The 16,156-nt window shown below is 39.1% G+C and overlaps 1 protein-coding gene across 4 annotated transcripts in view; it reads left to right on the top strand.

Annotated features, from left to right (window-relative positions):
- Window positions 1-15,364: 15,364 nt before the first annotated feature.
- Window positions 15,365-16,156, top strand: part of ATP9B (ATPase phospholipid transporting 9B (putative)) — a 164,771-nt gene continuing 163,979 nt past the window's right edge. For 3 of the 4 annotated variants that reach the window (XM_084508982.1, XM_084508980.1, XM_084508979.1), the window contains exon 1: window positions 15,365-15,488. In XM_084508982.1, the coding sequence (XP_084365108.1) occupies window positions 15,394-15,488 (95 nt within the window). In that variant the 5' untranslated portion in view covers window positions 15,365-15,393. The remainder of the gene's footprint in view (window positions 15,489-16,156) is intronic. The other variant, XM_084508981.1, reaches the window with a different exon arrangement.

The raw sequence follows: 16,156 nt of genomic DNA, 5'->3' as shown, positions 1-16,156 counted from the left end.
GGTCCTTTCTTGAGTAAGAACCTTGTGCAGGATTTTGTCCTTTCCCTCACTTTTCTCTGATATATCTATACAGCAATATTGTCTAAGATCAAGGTATTAGTTTTTGTTAGGGAAGCCAATGACAGGTTAACAGTTTATGGTAAGCATAAGGCCCTTTGTTAATTATCACCTTAGGGAGCAAAAAATATCCCCTCCCTAAAAGACTATCATGCCTAATTATTTGCTCATTTTGTAATATATTAGAGGGCTAAACTGAAATATGGATACAGTAGAAACAAATAATAGCTTTTTTTTTTAAGTGATAGTATTCCCCAATGGCTAGTCTTAAACTACTCCCTGTACTTTAGGCAAGACTCTCATGTCTACCATAAAGCTCTCAATGCAAGTTCGTGATACTGAAAAGAAGGACAACCCAAATCAAACTCCCCACTCACCTCCAGTAAGGGTATATCAAATATGTATTTTGGAATCCAGTGGTGGTTTGTTTTGTTTTGTTTTGTTTTCCATAGATGTTAGTAAAAATAGAATTGTGCCATAAAGAGAATGAGGAGGAGAGTATTACTGGATTTTATAGATTAGCCTAGAAAGAGATTAAGGAAAACATATCATTTTGCCAATACTCATTGTGAGTAAAATTCTATCATTTAGCTGTCTTAACACCTTCATGGTTAAGAACAGGGTATTAAGGTTTGAAGTGGTGCTGCAGCATTTCCTTTCAGGGATGTGCCTTTTGTCATTCTTTCCCATTAACTGTTCATATGTGGCTCCACTGTGAGTCTGGAAAATGCCAGTCTTTGTACACTCTTTGCACAGTTGCTAGGTTGGCTGCTGCAATCATGGAAGGTCATGGTTACATAGCATATTCTAGCCTCTTCCAGATGTTCTTGCAGGCTGCTGTGATATCAGAAATGAGATCAAGCATATCCCTTCTTGCACTTTCAAGGCTTCCCATGCACAAAGAAAGATGTCTGAGTGAAGTAGGAGGGGGTAAGAACAAGGCCTAGATTAGTACGGTAATGAGGAAATAAAAGAGAAAATAAAATATCCTGGAGTTATACCCTTATATATCCTTTCAGTTCTTGGGTCCCCAATACAAGGAAGATATCGGCCTGTTAGAGCAGGTCCAGAAGAGGGCCATGAAAAAGATCAGAGGGCTGGAGCACCTCTCCTACAAAGAAAAGTTGAGAGAGTTGGGATTGTTAAGCCTGGAAAACAGAAGGTTCTATGAAGACTTTATTGCAACCTTTCAATATATAAAGTGGGCTTATAAGAAGGACAGAGAAAGACTTTTTACCAGGGCATGTAGTCGCAGGACCAGGAGCAAGGGCTTTAAACTGAAAGAGGGTAGAGGGCTTTAAACTGAAAGAGGGTAGATTTAGATTGGATGTCAGGAAATTCTTTATAATGAAGGTAGTGAAACTGGAAAAGGTTGCCCAAAACACTTGTGGGTGCTCCATCTTTGCAAGTGTTCAAAGCTAGGTTGGGCAGGGCATTGAGTGACCCTATCCAGTGAAAGGGGTTCTTGCCCATGGCAGAGAGGTTGGACTAGATGATCTTTAAAGCTCCTTTCCAACCCAAACCATTCAATGATTCAATGATTACAATGGGGAAAGGATCTGACAGGTTAAACAGGAAGGACCAAGGGAGTAGGGGAGCCTGGGATTCAGACTGAGGAGAGAAATGATGTCTGAGGCTGAATAAAGAATTCAGGAGTAGGACCATCCCACCCATGCAGCTTTAGAGGCTAGAACTGTATTGTCAGAACTAAAGGTTAGCATGGAATGAAGAGGAGTTGAGATCCTAACAGAACTGCCTGACACTAACTAAACCTTGGGTCTTGAGAAAAAATATCCTGTGTTCAGTGTTGCTAAATGACCTCAGCATATACAGATCTGCATTAAAACTGCATGGATTTGCAGTCAAACTAAGATGTTATTTTAATCTTGTTAAACTAGTCTAACAGAGAAGTGCTGAGCTTTGGGTTTGTTTGTTTTGGTGTTAGTTTCTTCCTGCTACTTTTAAAAGGAATTAACACTTTTTGTTATTATCTGACAAGAAAAAAAAATCCAGCTCCTCAAAGTGCAAGCATTTATGAGGACTCAGTGAAAGGAAGAGCCTGAAAAGCCTAGGAACACCTATAGTGCTTGCCTCGGAGCATGTGGTATACCCTGCATGATACTAACCATCTAGAGGACTGGTGTACCGCAGCACATGCAGTGACACCCTGCAGTGTGGTTGCTTCCAATATTTATACAGCCTAGAAAACACAGAGACTCTAGGGGGAAATGATCACAGAATATAAATACTTTCTGGTAGAATAAGGAGCAATGGCCTGAAACAAAGAGAGGAAACATTTAGACTTGCTATTAGAAAAATGTCCTTAATGGGAAGAGCAATTGGGCAGAAGAGCAGATTACAAAGAGAAGAGATCAAGGAACTATCACTGCTGCTATTTAAGACTGCATTAGGTTGAGAATAATAGCAAAAGCCCCTATTACCTGTGAAAATTCATTATAAGTGTTTTGCTCTTGAAAATACTTGTAAAGGGTAGGATCTTTTTACTACAATATACTGTTATTAAGTAATGTCTTTTCTCCTTTTTTTTTTTTTTTTTTTTTTTTTTTTTTTTTTTTTTTCCCCAAAGCAGTGGATATAATATGTAGTGACTGCAACCAAAGGAAATAGCTAGGGAGAAAACCTAGAAAACTGAAAAAGTGCCTGAAGAGGTTCTGAAAATTCTTCACTGGAATGAAGATACGACATATATAACGACAGTATTCCTTGGCTGCTAGTTCTTGAAACCTTTTACATTAATGCTAAGTGACAGAAACTGACCTACCTGGGAGAGCACAGCCATCTGTGATGGGGGAATAGGGTCTACAGCATCCAAATCCTGTGAAATCTCGCTCATCCACTAGGCTGAAGCTTTGCAGCTCTAAGAACTGTCTGGTCAGTCATGCTGAATACATGGAAGAGTACCTATATTGCGAAAAAAAAGTCTAGTTGTGCTGTATCACCAAAGAAAATGTGTTCAGCTGTGTCACTTAAAGAAGGCACACCCATAAAAGTTTTGTAATCTTAATAGGTTTTCTTCTGTTTGTATGCAGCTTATTGCTTTTTGCATATGGCTTTATATTGAGTCAGATTCTCATTTGACCACTAACATTAAATTATGACAACAGTAATAGTAAAAATACTATATACCTACATACCATTGACTTACACCAAACTAATGAAAACTAATGAGAACTAACTACATCATTTGAAACAAAGAGATGCAAGCACAATATCCAGTGCAAGGTGTTGCAAAAATAAGATCATTTTTTAATGTTTCTTTCTTTCTTATTTCTAATAGCAAGCAACATCTGGAATAAGTAACATTATGTAGTACCGTGAAACATTGGAAACACTACACACCAAACCCATCCTGTATTGAAAATAATGAACGCCTGTGGAAATGTTTTTGAGTTATAACCAAAAGGAAATGTTTATTCTTCTTAGCTACTCATTTACACTGTTAATATTAAAACTTAATCCAGCCTTGCACAAACTCTCTGAACCAAAAACAAATAATCACTGACTGAGATAAATAATGTGGTGGCTGACTGAATATAAAAGCCAATAATGATATTGGGATGCTTCAAAGCCCCAGCAGATGTTATGGTTTGAAAAGAATGTTCACAAAAATACCTATCCTTTACAATGTATTTGTGTCCTTAAGAAGCATTTTATATCAATTAATATCCCTACAAGAATGGCTCAAAAAAAAAAAAATACTTATGGAAGTTAATAAGCTGCTAAGGTAGTTCTTCTGCTCAGGATGTATTTTTCAAGAGTTAAGTTTCACCGCAGATATGATGAGAAAAAGCGCCTTACTTGCTTTTTCATTCATCGTATCTATGATGGTACATGTGCTTGGTGTGCTTGGTGTGACAAGTACAGGAGAATTTCACTTAACCTCCACCATCCACTAATCACCTACATTCTTTGGCCTGAGCTGAACTATTCATTTTTATTATTTAGAAGTATATTTCAGGCACACATTTTATACAAAATTTTGTTGGTGCTTAGATTGTATGCTCAACTATACAGGCACGGCTAATAGTGCAAACCCACTGAGGATTTTTAGCATCATCATACAAAAATAACCTTATTTCTGTGTCATGTACTCCTCGAAGCTTAACTGGTTGAAGTGACAAAATTCATTTGTTCTTACCTAGACTGTCCATATTTTTATTTTAAGGATTAGGGGTTTTGAACAACATTTAGAAGATTTGCTACATTACACAATGGCTTTGCCATAAAAACTCAGTATTGGAAAGAGGAACAGCTGCAGACACATTTTAGTGAGCCTATCATTGCCTCAATCAGATTTTTTTTCACTTTGTCAAAAACACTGATATTGTGGCTGAACTGGTTTTCATTTAGGTTTCTCAGAGCTCATAGAAAGAGGCATGATCTCTTTTATTTTATTAATGGTAAAGACTTCAAAATATGTATCTAATTGTGAATCCAAATTTTCATCAAAACAGTTTTGTCTGAGCATTTTTAATGAACCTAGCTTAGAATTGAGAACAGTCATATTTTCTGAGCTCCAGAAAAAGACTCAGGTATCATTTCCATATGACACTGACAAGACAAATCTACACTTGTCAAGAGGATCCAAACGTTTCTCCCAGCTCCTTCTTTCCTGCTTTTGTGCTCCATGTGCTGTATTTATGGTTGGGTAATGCTTGTTTTTTTTGTTTTGGTTTGGTTTGTTTGTTTGTTTGTTTGTTTTTGCATTGATTTGCATTAAAAAAAAAACAAAACTCTACTCTCATAAAAATAAAACCTTAGCTTACAGACGTGTGAGATTCTTATACTTCATCAAAAAAAAATTCTTCTGCCTTTAATATCTTGAAGTTTTTCATTAGTGATAGGGAGAAACTGTAATCTTTGAGTGAATAAAATGCAGGAGGTCTTTTTGGTGATACTCAGAGAAGCCAGACTCTGCAAGAAGAGCAGCAGCCTCATTTTTTTTCTTATACCAGTGAAAGTTCTGAGAACCTACTACAAAGAGATAAGCACTGTGCAGAAATCAACACAAAGGCTAAGCAATTTACCTAATATATTAGTCTTCTTTCTACTTTTTGTTGTTTGTTATCATACGTTCTTTTTTCCTTATACTTTCTGCTGGGCCCTTGTGTGAAAACCACCAACATAAATGTGCTGTCAGTTTTATTCAATGTCAAATAATGAGTTGCTTAGAACCTGTTGTTAAGAGGTTGGATTGTGTAAATGAAAGGCTAAGTCCTTTGTTTTCTTGCCTTTATTCAAGAGGGTGCAGCCTTGCACACTTCATCCACCTCATGATTTCAAGACCCCCTGCCTTGGACAATCAGGACTGTAACTTACAGTAACTAACAGTCTTACCTGGTTGTCAAGAGAAGGAAATTTGGATAACTTCCTGTTTGTTCCTGCTCCAGTAGAAAATAGGATGGAGGTTATCTATGCTAAAGTGCTCCAAGAATCTGAGGCATGAAATAAATGGAAATACCATTATCACCCATTTGGAAATGCAGGAAGATTTAGACAGCATAATTGCTGAAGCTGGAATTTAGCCAGGATGCCTAGGCTGAACACACTTCCTGCTGCAAGTATTACCATGGATCATTTCCTGACTGCATGTGTCCAGGACCTGATTTTTTGCTTGTGTTATAGCAAGCTGTCATCTCCTTTCAGTCTTGTCCTAAATTAAGAATGACATATTACATCCAAATCATAGACCTGCATTATCAACAGCTCATAGAACAGTCTTCAACATAATCAGTGCAAGTAATTTACCAGATAAAAGAATGTTAATAGCAAGTACAGTATAATTTATGTGGACACAAATTGTACCTATCTTTCAGAAGAAGAAAGGCACTGCTGTGCACAAAGAGTGGATCAAGAGCAAGGTCAAGTGTAAGCACTTCTGTTTAACATGCACAGCCTGAAAACAGCAGGCGGAGCTTTCAAAGACAGATGAAAATTATACCCAATAAAGTTATTATAAATAATTGCTGTTTTTCTCTCCTAGTGTGTTTCATATGAGAGAGGCAGTTATAAATGGAAGACCTATTCATTAAAAGGCATTTGATGAGGACCTTCTCATTTCAACAAGTTAGAGTTGAAAGTTTACAACTTATAGTACTACAAAGGAAAACGGTCATTTTAGTTATCTAAGCGTCTTAGCTAGCATGTGTAGGTATGTATGCAAAATGCTTTTCCCGGGATTTTTTTTTTTCTTGCTTTTTCATCTCATGTCCTGAATGTGAACAGAGGTGAAATTTTGCCTTTGGATTTAAGGAGTGTCTTTTCTGTACATGACAGAGCCTACAGTATGCTATGAATAGGTTCAGCTGTGAGAAGTAAATATTTTCTTGACATGTACCAGAACTTGGGTTTTATTAGTTGCACAAAAGATCACATTATGTCTAGATTTTTTTTTTTTCCTTTTCCTCCTTATGCCTCTATCTCATAAGCAGAAAGATTAAAGCAAAACATTCAGAACTACCATGCTTTTTCTTGATAGTATCTAAACATAAAGCTTCCATTCCCTCCAGAGAGGACCCACTCTTGCATCATAGGACATTCCCCAAATCCACCCCCTCAACATTGTTGTTTAACCCTGGTAAGCAGCTAAGTAGCACACAGCCACACGTTCACTCTCCCCAGGTGGGATGGTGGAGAGAATTGGAAAAGTAGAAGTGTGAGAACTCATGGGTTAAGATAAAGACAGTTTACTAGGTAAAGCAAAAGCCACACATGCAAGCAAACCAAAACAAGGAATTCTGTCACTACTTCCCATCGGCATGCCACTTGGCATTAAGCCACTTTCTTGGGAAGAAAAATGTCATCACTCTGAACGTCCCCTCCTTCCTCCTTTATTCCAACTTCCACTGCTGAGCATGACATCTTATGGCATGGAATATCTGGGTCAGCTGCCCTGCCTGTGTCCCCTCCCAGCTTCTTGTGCACACATCCCCAGCCTCCTCACTGGCAGGGCAGCATGAGAAGTAGAAAAGTCCTTGGCTCTGTGTAAGCACTGCTTTGCAACAACTGAACATTAGTGTTTTTTCACCATTATTTTCATCAAAAATCCAAAACACAGCATTATGTGAGCCTCTGTGAAGAAAATTAACTCTGTCCCAGCCAAAAACAATGACACTCAGCAATGAGAGATACCTCAAGCTCTTCACTCTGTGAAGAACATGGATTTTCTGAAGCACAGGAGACAATGGCACTTTACTAACTAGCTTTTAGAAGCCTGCTTGGGCCAGATACACTTTGCAATAAACACAATACAGAGAATGGTAATAAAGTGTTAATCTTTTTTTCTCTGTTGTATGGAGATATCCCCCAAAAAGAGTTAACCAGTGTTCTGAAAACCCTCATGCCTCTGATATTAAATGTTGTGGATAGTGACCAGTTTTTGCCTTGAAATGCCCAGTATTTTCCAGCATGGTAAATAAGCCTGCAACAAGCTGTAAGACAATCTTCTGGGTAAGATGCATGACTGAGCCAAAGTGGGTTTTGTCACTTGGTTGCCCACAGATTTTCTTTGTGTTCGTTACAGTTCAGTTTCAGTCCTGTACTTTTATTGCTGTAGACAACTTCCAGCTTCATCCCAAAATTTACTTGAGAAAAGCAGAGGATGAAGGAGGCTAAATGTGTTGCAGTGGTACTACTTTGTCAGTGTGTGTATGTTCATTTAACCTACCTCTGGGCATGTACTAATTTTCACTCCGTTATCACCACAATCTTGAGTCAGCCTTGTGTCTTAGGGCCTCCCCGTCTCAGTGCTTGTGCCTTAGGAGCTTTTCAGAACTAATAAGATATCTCTTGTAGTCTGTTCTCTGACACCAAGAATTTGGATTTTCCCCTAAGTTTATCTTGACTATTAGTCACACTTTGACCAACAGTGAGTATGAATTGTTCTTAACAGGTAGGTTAATAAAAAAAAGATGTCAGCATTCTGTGGCAATTGTAATTACTGCAACTTTTCTGGCCCCAGAAACATTGCTGATGATCTACCAGCATTTTAGTTGATGTCTTCTTTCTGGAGTACATACCACAGCATGCAGCACAGGCAAACTTTCAAAACTTCACAGATGAAACAGAAGTCCAGTTCCAGCATATGTGTGCATACAAACTTATATACATATATATACACGCATATAAATGAGAGAGTAGACATGTGGTACTTAGCTGCCTGTCATTGTTAAACCACAACTATATACATATATGTTCTGAACAAAGGTAATTGAATTAACATAAGTCCTCCACAAGTCTCCTTACAGATAGATCACACTACAGTCTCTGTCTCACCGTCCTCAACTGTGCTCCTGCTGGAGTTCTCTGCCAAAAACCTTTCATGATGCATCTGCAGCAAAGGAGCGAAGACATCAGAACAAAGGCTCCACGTTGTAAGGAAGCAAGAAGCTGACCAGGATGACTGAGGAGAAACTGAATTTCAAACCACAAAAGCATAAAATCATAGGATTATTTTAGTTGGAAGCGACCTTAAAGCTCATCTAGTTCCAAACCCTCTGCCATGGACAGGGACACCTTCCACTAGACCAGGTGGGATCACATTTATTTTTCTCTCCTTTCATAGTTCATTCCCTCTGATAGCATTCAGGGGAAAATAGTGTTTTCGCTGAAATTTCAGAGACTCTAGGGGGGTTAAGGCATCTTCTGAATGCTTTGTTGAGCTGAAGCCTAAGGTCACAGGCCCATTCTGAACTCCATCTTTTATATACCTCCACGGCCAAGTTATTCATTGTTCAGAGAGGGCCCAAGGATACATTTCTTCTACCTATCTGTAAAGCTAGAAATAAGCGTATAAATCTCATACTAATGTTCACCTTCAGATTCAAGAGAAAATATTCTATCTTGCAATATTGATATAGCTAATAGCAAGGATTGTTGTTTTGATTTTTTTTAATTTTTTTTTTTAATAGGAAGCTTATTAGACCAGAGTAACTCCCTAAGATTCCTACTTTTTACAAAAATATTTCTTTCTAGCAAAAGCCTGGTAAATGGCAAGCCAAAGCTGGCTACCCCTATCATCCCTACAGTTGTGCATACAAAATACAAAATAAATTCACGTAACTGGTTTTAATTCCCAGTTATTTCTCTTCCCTTAGTTGTTTGTTTTAATCTTGTTTCATCTGTTGGCTTGCTGCATCTTGTAACTAGAATTTGGATTATATAATTATTCTTACTAACGTCACGGACTCTGACTCTATGCCTCTGTAGTCCAAGAAAGATCCTGGTGACTTCAGTCTCAATGTATTTCAGGCTCTATGCTTTATTTCTAACCAATGCACATTTCTAACAATAGATGTGATCACTGCCAGTTTGTGTGAATAACCTATTTTGTCTGCTTTACAAAGTACATATTCCCTTTCAGTCTTAACGCTCTTCACAACAACATTATCTGCTTTCACAAATGCTGACTTTGGCTAGCAGTTCTTCCAGATTTGGTTAAATTAAAACCAGCAAAGGATACTGCAAACTGCAAGTAATTTGTGTTTGTAGACTGATCAGTCTTTATCCTGGTACTTTGGAGGCCACAGCTGATGCTCTTCATCCAGTACTATTGAGGGCAACTCTGGTTTCATTTTGTGTTGTTGAAGAAAGCTGACTGCTTCTAGTAATGAGAAAGAACAATTAAACTTTTTCTGTTTGTTTGTTTGTTTGTTTGTACATTTACAGGGAATTCCCCAAGGAATGGGAAAATCTTTGCAAATTATACAAACGGACAAAAACCACTGTAATTATCTTCTGAATAGTAATGGAAAACAACCTCTAAGAGAAGGATAATGAGCTGAGTAGGAACAGACTGAAGTTCAATGCAATATTGAGGAAGAAGCTAGAGGAAGGACACAGGAGGAGACAAGAAATTGAAAATGATGAGCTGTGAAAGTGATTTCTTCATCTCATGCTGAATTGATCTGAACATAGCTGCCATTCCCATTACGTGGATAACTGTCTTACACATACTATACAAAGAAAATCTGCAAGATTCAAACTGCTTCTTAGAGTAAAATAAGTATACAAATAAATTATGTCTAGGTTTTACTAGTAGCCAGACCTGTTGTTGTCTACAATGACTGAGGGGAAAGAGGTTCCAGAAGTAGGCCTGAGGAAAACGAGAAACCATTTTGCTACAAGCCTGAGCTGGTGGCTGGGGCAGACACAAAAAGATGCCAGAGAAAGAGGAGATTGAAATTAATTTCTGATTTTTGAAAGAGATACTATACGAAACACTAAGTATTTTGTCACATATCATCTAGGAACTTTTTTTCTTTATCCTCTTATGTATAGCTCTCAGAACAAAGACCCCTAATCCCACTTAAAGCTTTTGGGTACTATTGTAACAGAAACTGCAAAAGCAAATCACATCCACTGAGTTTGATACCATCTATCACAACTCAAGTTTACGCTTGGGCCTTGTTTGTCCTTCCATGACCTTTTCAGAATCTCTGAAACAACACAAGATTTGTAATTAATCTATGGGTGCGTTTTCTTTCAGTTTCAAGGAGTAGTTAAAGCAGCTGTATTTACTTATTTGAAAGATCAACAGTGTGGAATTTGTTAAAATAAATCCACGGAGAACACTCAAAAAAAAAATGTGTCTTTTCAAAGTGCTGGTGTGTTTTCTTGTTGATTTGCACCAGAGATCATGGAAATATTTTATTGCCTAGTCTCTGGTTTTACAAGATCAGAAGCTGCTAATCCAGCTAAAAAGTTTTGAGTCTAAAGTTTGTGTTTTTTTTTTTTTTTGTCCAGTTACAAATAAATAAATAAATAAATAATTTTTTAAAAATGCATTAAATTTGGATATATTATGAGGATGAGGAAGATTATCTCAGAAGCTGACTAGAAATTAAAAGCTATTGGATTTTTGATGTATATTGAAGAAACGTTTAACTTACATTAATTGTATTTTTAGTTTTCTTCTTTTGTTATCAACAATAACAATTAATAGCTTAAATAAAGATATGACTGATACTTGTATCAGAAGTCACCAAAGTGTACATTTCCAAAACAATTTGATTTAAGTACTCTAGGATTTGATGGATTTTTTTTTATTATTATTATTTTTTTGCCTCATCTCTTGCCCAGTGAATTGGAGAAAACACCTTTTCAGTCAGCCTTATTACTAACTGGAAGATATAGCTCTGGAAAAATCCAAAATACAGCATATATACAATTTTGCTGCTTTAATTGTCACGAGATTTTCCAGGCATTCTATTCTTATAGAAATATTGTGTAGAACACAGGTGAGGTGGCACACAGCTGGTGTGAAGCCTGTGCTGTGGGACCCACAGTTTGGTAAGGATGGGCTAAAAAGGAGGAAGAGATTTAGCAGTCCGTAAATCCTGCAGAGCTGCAGAGAGCTGACATTTACCAAAGAGAAGACCTTGAAGAAAGGTCTGAAAGAAATGTAACAGCTGGGAGCACAAATTAATTGACAAACACTGAATGCTGTGAATATTAAAAATACAATGTAGAGAAATAGAATTTTCTGTTTTGTGGTGATGTAGGCAATACAGTAAGTAGTGTTTTGTTTCCATTACCTATTGTGTCTGAGTTTGGTTTGATAGTACAGTAATATTTTCTATGATTATTTTTACTTGCTGGTGATTCTAAACTTATTGATTTTGTTGTGTAGCGGCATTGCCTGTGGCCTCATTGTCTGCAGTAATCTTTTAAAACAAGGATCCTCTCAGAGAAAACAGTATCTCTAAATTTTTCTTTCCTATAGCAAGACTACAATTTTGTTACATCCTAATAATATGGCTTTAAGATATGGAAGCACTATCAGAATTATTAAAACTGATAATTGTAACTGTTTTGGCTCCTTCTTTTTTGTATTTATTCTCCTGCTTCACTCTGTGTAAGAAATTATTTGGTTTAAACTTTCTTACTGCCTTTGGCTCTTCCTATAAAGACAACAGGATTCTTTCCTGCACTCTGTGTTGCTGTGCTAAGGTTTTGCCGGGGATTTTTTATGCCTCTAGATGTCTTGGACTAATCTGCAATTTCCTGAAAATTTGGAGGCAGATTCTGAGCTGGTTCATCACTGACAAAAAGTTCTATATTGAGGTTCTTTGCAGGATGGGGTGAGAAAATACCTAGTATAAAAATAATATTTTTGTTTGTTTGATTGTTTTTATAACTCTATATGAACCTTCCTGAAACTCATTACTTTTGCTTTATATTCATGATTTTAGTAGCACATGATTAAATTTTAGATTTATGATTTTAGATTTATGATTTTAGATTTATGTTAGTGTAACTGATTTTAACATTTGGCTCTGAGAATGACAGTGTAAAATGAATTATCTTCAAACTGTCTTTCATCTTCCCCTCTGCCCTAGCCCAGACATGCAGAGGATTAGGAGGGAGGGAGCACTTAACCTTGAACATTTACAGCAGAAGTAGAATGGCAGCGAAAGTATAAATTATTATAAAATGCCCTCTGGGGACATCAGGCAGAACTAGTTACAGACAGATTTTGCACCTGTAGCAGATCCATGCAACAAATGAAGAACAGTCTCCATACCTGCTCATTTCTAGTTAAATTGAGAGTTCACAAGATCCATAAATCATAGGTTCTGAATTACTGCCAATTGTTATACATAAAAAAAGATGCAAAAAAAGAAATATGGAAAGGGTGAAAGTTTATTTCAGAATGGTGTTATGATGATATTTAAGTGATAAATGTTATTTAGCCAGTACTTAATGATGCATACAAAAGAATTTCTCTCCTGATTTTTTTTTTCATTCTGCAAAATAATACCTGCCTGAGATGCCTGACTAGAAAAATCCAGATCAGAAGTAAGTTTATTCTGTGACCTTTTAGGATTTCTAAATAGAAATAGAGATACTATTTTCAAAATGCAGGCAGGTTTGTTATGGACATCTTGTGAAGTCCTTAGATATCATATGCTGAAGTCTCAATTCCACATTAAAAAAACAAACTAACAAAAAAAAACCCACAACTTTTTATATAAATTTTAAGATGTTTTTCTCAAAAAATAACAAAACAACCACCATAAAACAGGATCACATGAAAATCTAGAGGCAGAACTAAATGATGATAAAGGCCACACAACCAAAGTATCTGATCTGAGGAGCTTTTAGCACTGTATGAAAATACTGATGCAGAAAAGCAGTGATCAAGCTTGATCAAGAAGCTGAGATAGTTTCCACTACCACAACCGCATGTTTTAAACATATATTTGAAATAAGCAAAATTGCGTGCATTTAAAATGATAAATGTTCATTTTTTTTAATTCTTTGTCCTTTGGTTTATTAAAAACTGTCAACTTCTCTAATTACTTACCAGCAATTTATCACAATGGTGATATCATCACAATTTGTTTATCGCTACAGCAGCTAACCAAAAGAAGTTATGGAAATGCTTTGCTGTCCTAGAGGTGTTCAATATACCACTGAACATGGCTTTGAGCAACCCGAGATCAAACTCGACTTCTTTGAACAGGGGCTTGATCTAGATGATATCTGGACATCCCTTCCAACCTAAATTACAATTCTATAATTTTGTCAGTGTACTACTGTCAACTTTACAATGATTATTGCAGTTACAGAGCTAGATAAATCTCTGCCCCCTTTTTGATGTTTCTGAGTGTAATCCTTCAAATACCCACGAAAATCTTGACACACAAAGTCTTGACACGCTCTTTTATTCATTCCTGTGAGCTCTGTGCCTCCATATCCTGTGCAACTGTTGCTCCTTCTCTCCTGCTACAACTTTGAGTGTTCTAGTTCTGTTGGTGACTCCAGTAACCATACAGTGTGTCAAAATATTGACAGTCAAAATATTAAATTAAAATATTAAAGTCAAAACATTGCTTAGAAATATTTGCACTTAGCAAGTGATCTTAAGCATTACCAGTGCTTTATGATCTTCACTCTATAAGATCGAAGCATCATTCAGTATATTATCCGCTGTACAATATCCACTGCGTACTAAGGTGCCTCAATACTGACCATTCCCTTGTGGTCTAAGGTAGAAAGACACTCAGAAACCACCTCTGCCTTTTTTGAATAATCCCAGGCCAGTAGGAAATCTCTTGGGACAAGGATGTGCTGGGCTCTGTGACTCTCAACGGCAGCTTCCACATCAGAGCCATGCCACGTGACTGGTAGTGGGGCTGCCTGCAGAATAACCTGAAATCTTGTGAGAGGAAGCACAGCACCAGAGACTTCTGAGGGCCATGTTGCTGACATGCTGGCCCTGTCCCACAAGATAGCATGATTTACACAGATTTTAATGTCCTTTGTAAACTGCAGCTGAGATATCTCCTACTCCGTTCAGTTCTTTGAGGTATGTAGCTTGTCATTTAGTTTTTTACACAACATTTTGATATGCAGCTTTTCAGGTCACATGTATTTGTACTGTAAAAATATATTTTTTAGTATGGTAACATTTCAGTCTGAAATATCTGGCTAGCCAGAGCAACATTGTTTGGCATCGGGGAGTGCAACCTTCACCCATCTGTTGTCCTTGGATGCCAGAGCTGCTGCTACCACACCGCACACCTCAGGTCTCAAACCAGGAGACTAAGGGCTTCAGCAGCACCGTTAACATCTTTTTGCCATTTGGCATCTTCAAAGTGATAAAAGGAAAAAACCCTGCACCCTAGAAAACTTACTGCCACCTTTAAGTAATTTGCATGATCAAGAGATTCGTTGTCAAAGATCTTGGTCTAGTGCATAATGCCTATAGGCCCTGGCATTCTGTAAAACAGCTGAAGACTTTTGTCATTGGAGAAGTGTATTTTCCTTTCCCTTCCCTTATTTATTTATTTATTTGTGAATATTGAATTTACGTTAAGGAAGGGATTTATCCCCTTTCTTTATACTTTTGCAGGAAGTCTGCGCTTGTGATGCTGTTAGGCCTTTTGCTCCTCTGGCATCCGATCTCATATCAAACGATGACACCTTACACTAGGTCTGTGAACTCACAATCTGCCAAATATTTATTTATATATATATTTTTTCCTTCGGTGACTTGTGCATCGACCTTTCCCTTACGACACCCCACAGGCTGTTTCGTTACCCCCCTGACTTTACACAACTCCCGTTTCCACCTCCCAACACCTCCGCCTCGCCACACCCGCCCCTATTCGGTGACAGAAAACCACCACTGCCCATCCCCAGCGATTTTATTTCCTTGAGGGGCCAGCCCCATGCCCCCATCCCCATCCCCGTCCCCCGCCCCCTTGTTTATGCCGCGGGCCCCTCCCCGCCACTGCCTTCCTGCCGCCGTGACGTCAGGGCCGGGCCGCACCCGGCGCGGCGGTGGCGGCGGCGGCGGGGCGCCCCAAGATGGCGGACCAGATCCCGCTGCAGCCGGTGCCGCGCCGCGCCCCGCGCCGGCCGGCCTATTACAGCAGCGCCTCGGCCGCGCGGAGGCACAGCAGGTACGGGCACGGCGCGGCCGGGACGGGACAGGCAGGGCCGGGCAGGGCAGGGCAGGGCACGGCGGCGGCCCCCGAGGGGTGGTGGAGGTGGTGGCGGTGGTGGCGGTCCCAGCCCGTCCCCCGCCGCTCTCCTCGTCCCCGCGGAGCTGCCTCGACCCGGCGGTGGGGAGCGGGGCTGGGCTGGGCTGAGCCGTGCGGTGCGGTGCGGCGGGCGCTGCTCCCGGCCGGGCGGCTGCGGCCTCCGCCTGCCCGGCCCCGGGGGGCTCCGCGGCCCCCGGTGCCCGGGCAGCCGCCGCTCCCAGCGCGGTGCGGGGCGGCTGCTGCGCCGCGGTGCGTGGAGCTGGGGATTGCCTGAGTGTCAGGACTGACCCCGGGGTGCTTAAAATGCGCCCTGTTTTTTTTGGGGAGAGAGGGGTCAAGCAATTTGGGCAAGGCAGTTCAAAGCTTTACTAACAAAGTCTTCAGCCAAGGGGTCAGTGGGGTTTTCTTGTTTGTTTTTTTTTTTTTTTTGCTTTGCTGTTCTGCATGACTTCAAGGAATGCCATCATTGTCTGGAAGGAAACACTTTACCCCCATACTTCTTCATATGTCCCTTTGGCAGCACTCCTACAATGTCAGTTCTGGTTATAGCTGTTTGAGTTGCTTTTCCCTTCCCTTGTTTTTACTGT

Source organism: Aythya ferina (assembly GCF_964211825.1).
Source record: "Aythya ferina genome assembly, chromosome: 2".
Classification (NCBI taxonomy): domain Eukaryota; kingdom Metazoa; phylum Chordata; class Aves; order Anseriformes; family Anatidae; genus Aythya; species Aythya ferina.
Note: the sequence above shows the minus strand (reverse complement) of the source record. Positions and strands in the feature narration are given on the sequence as shown.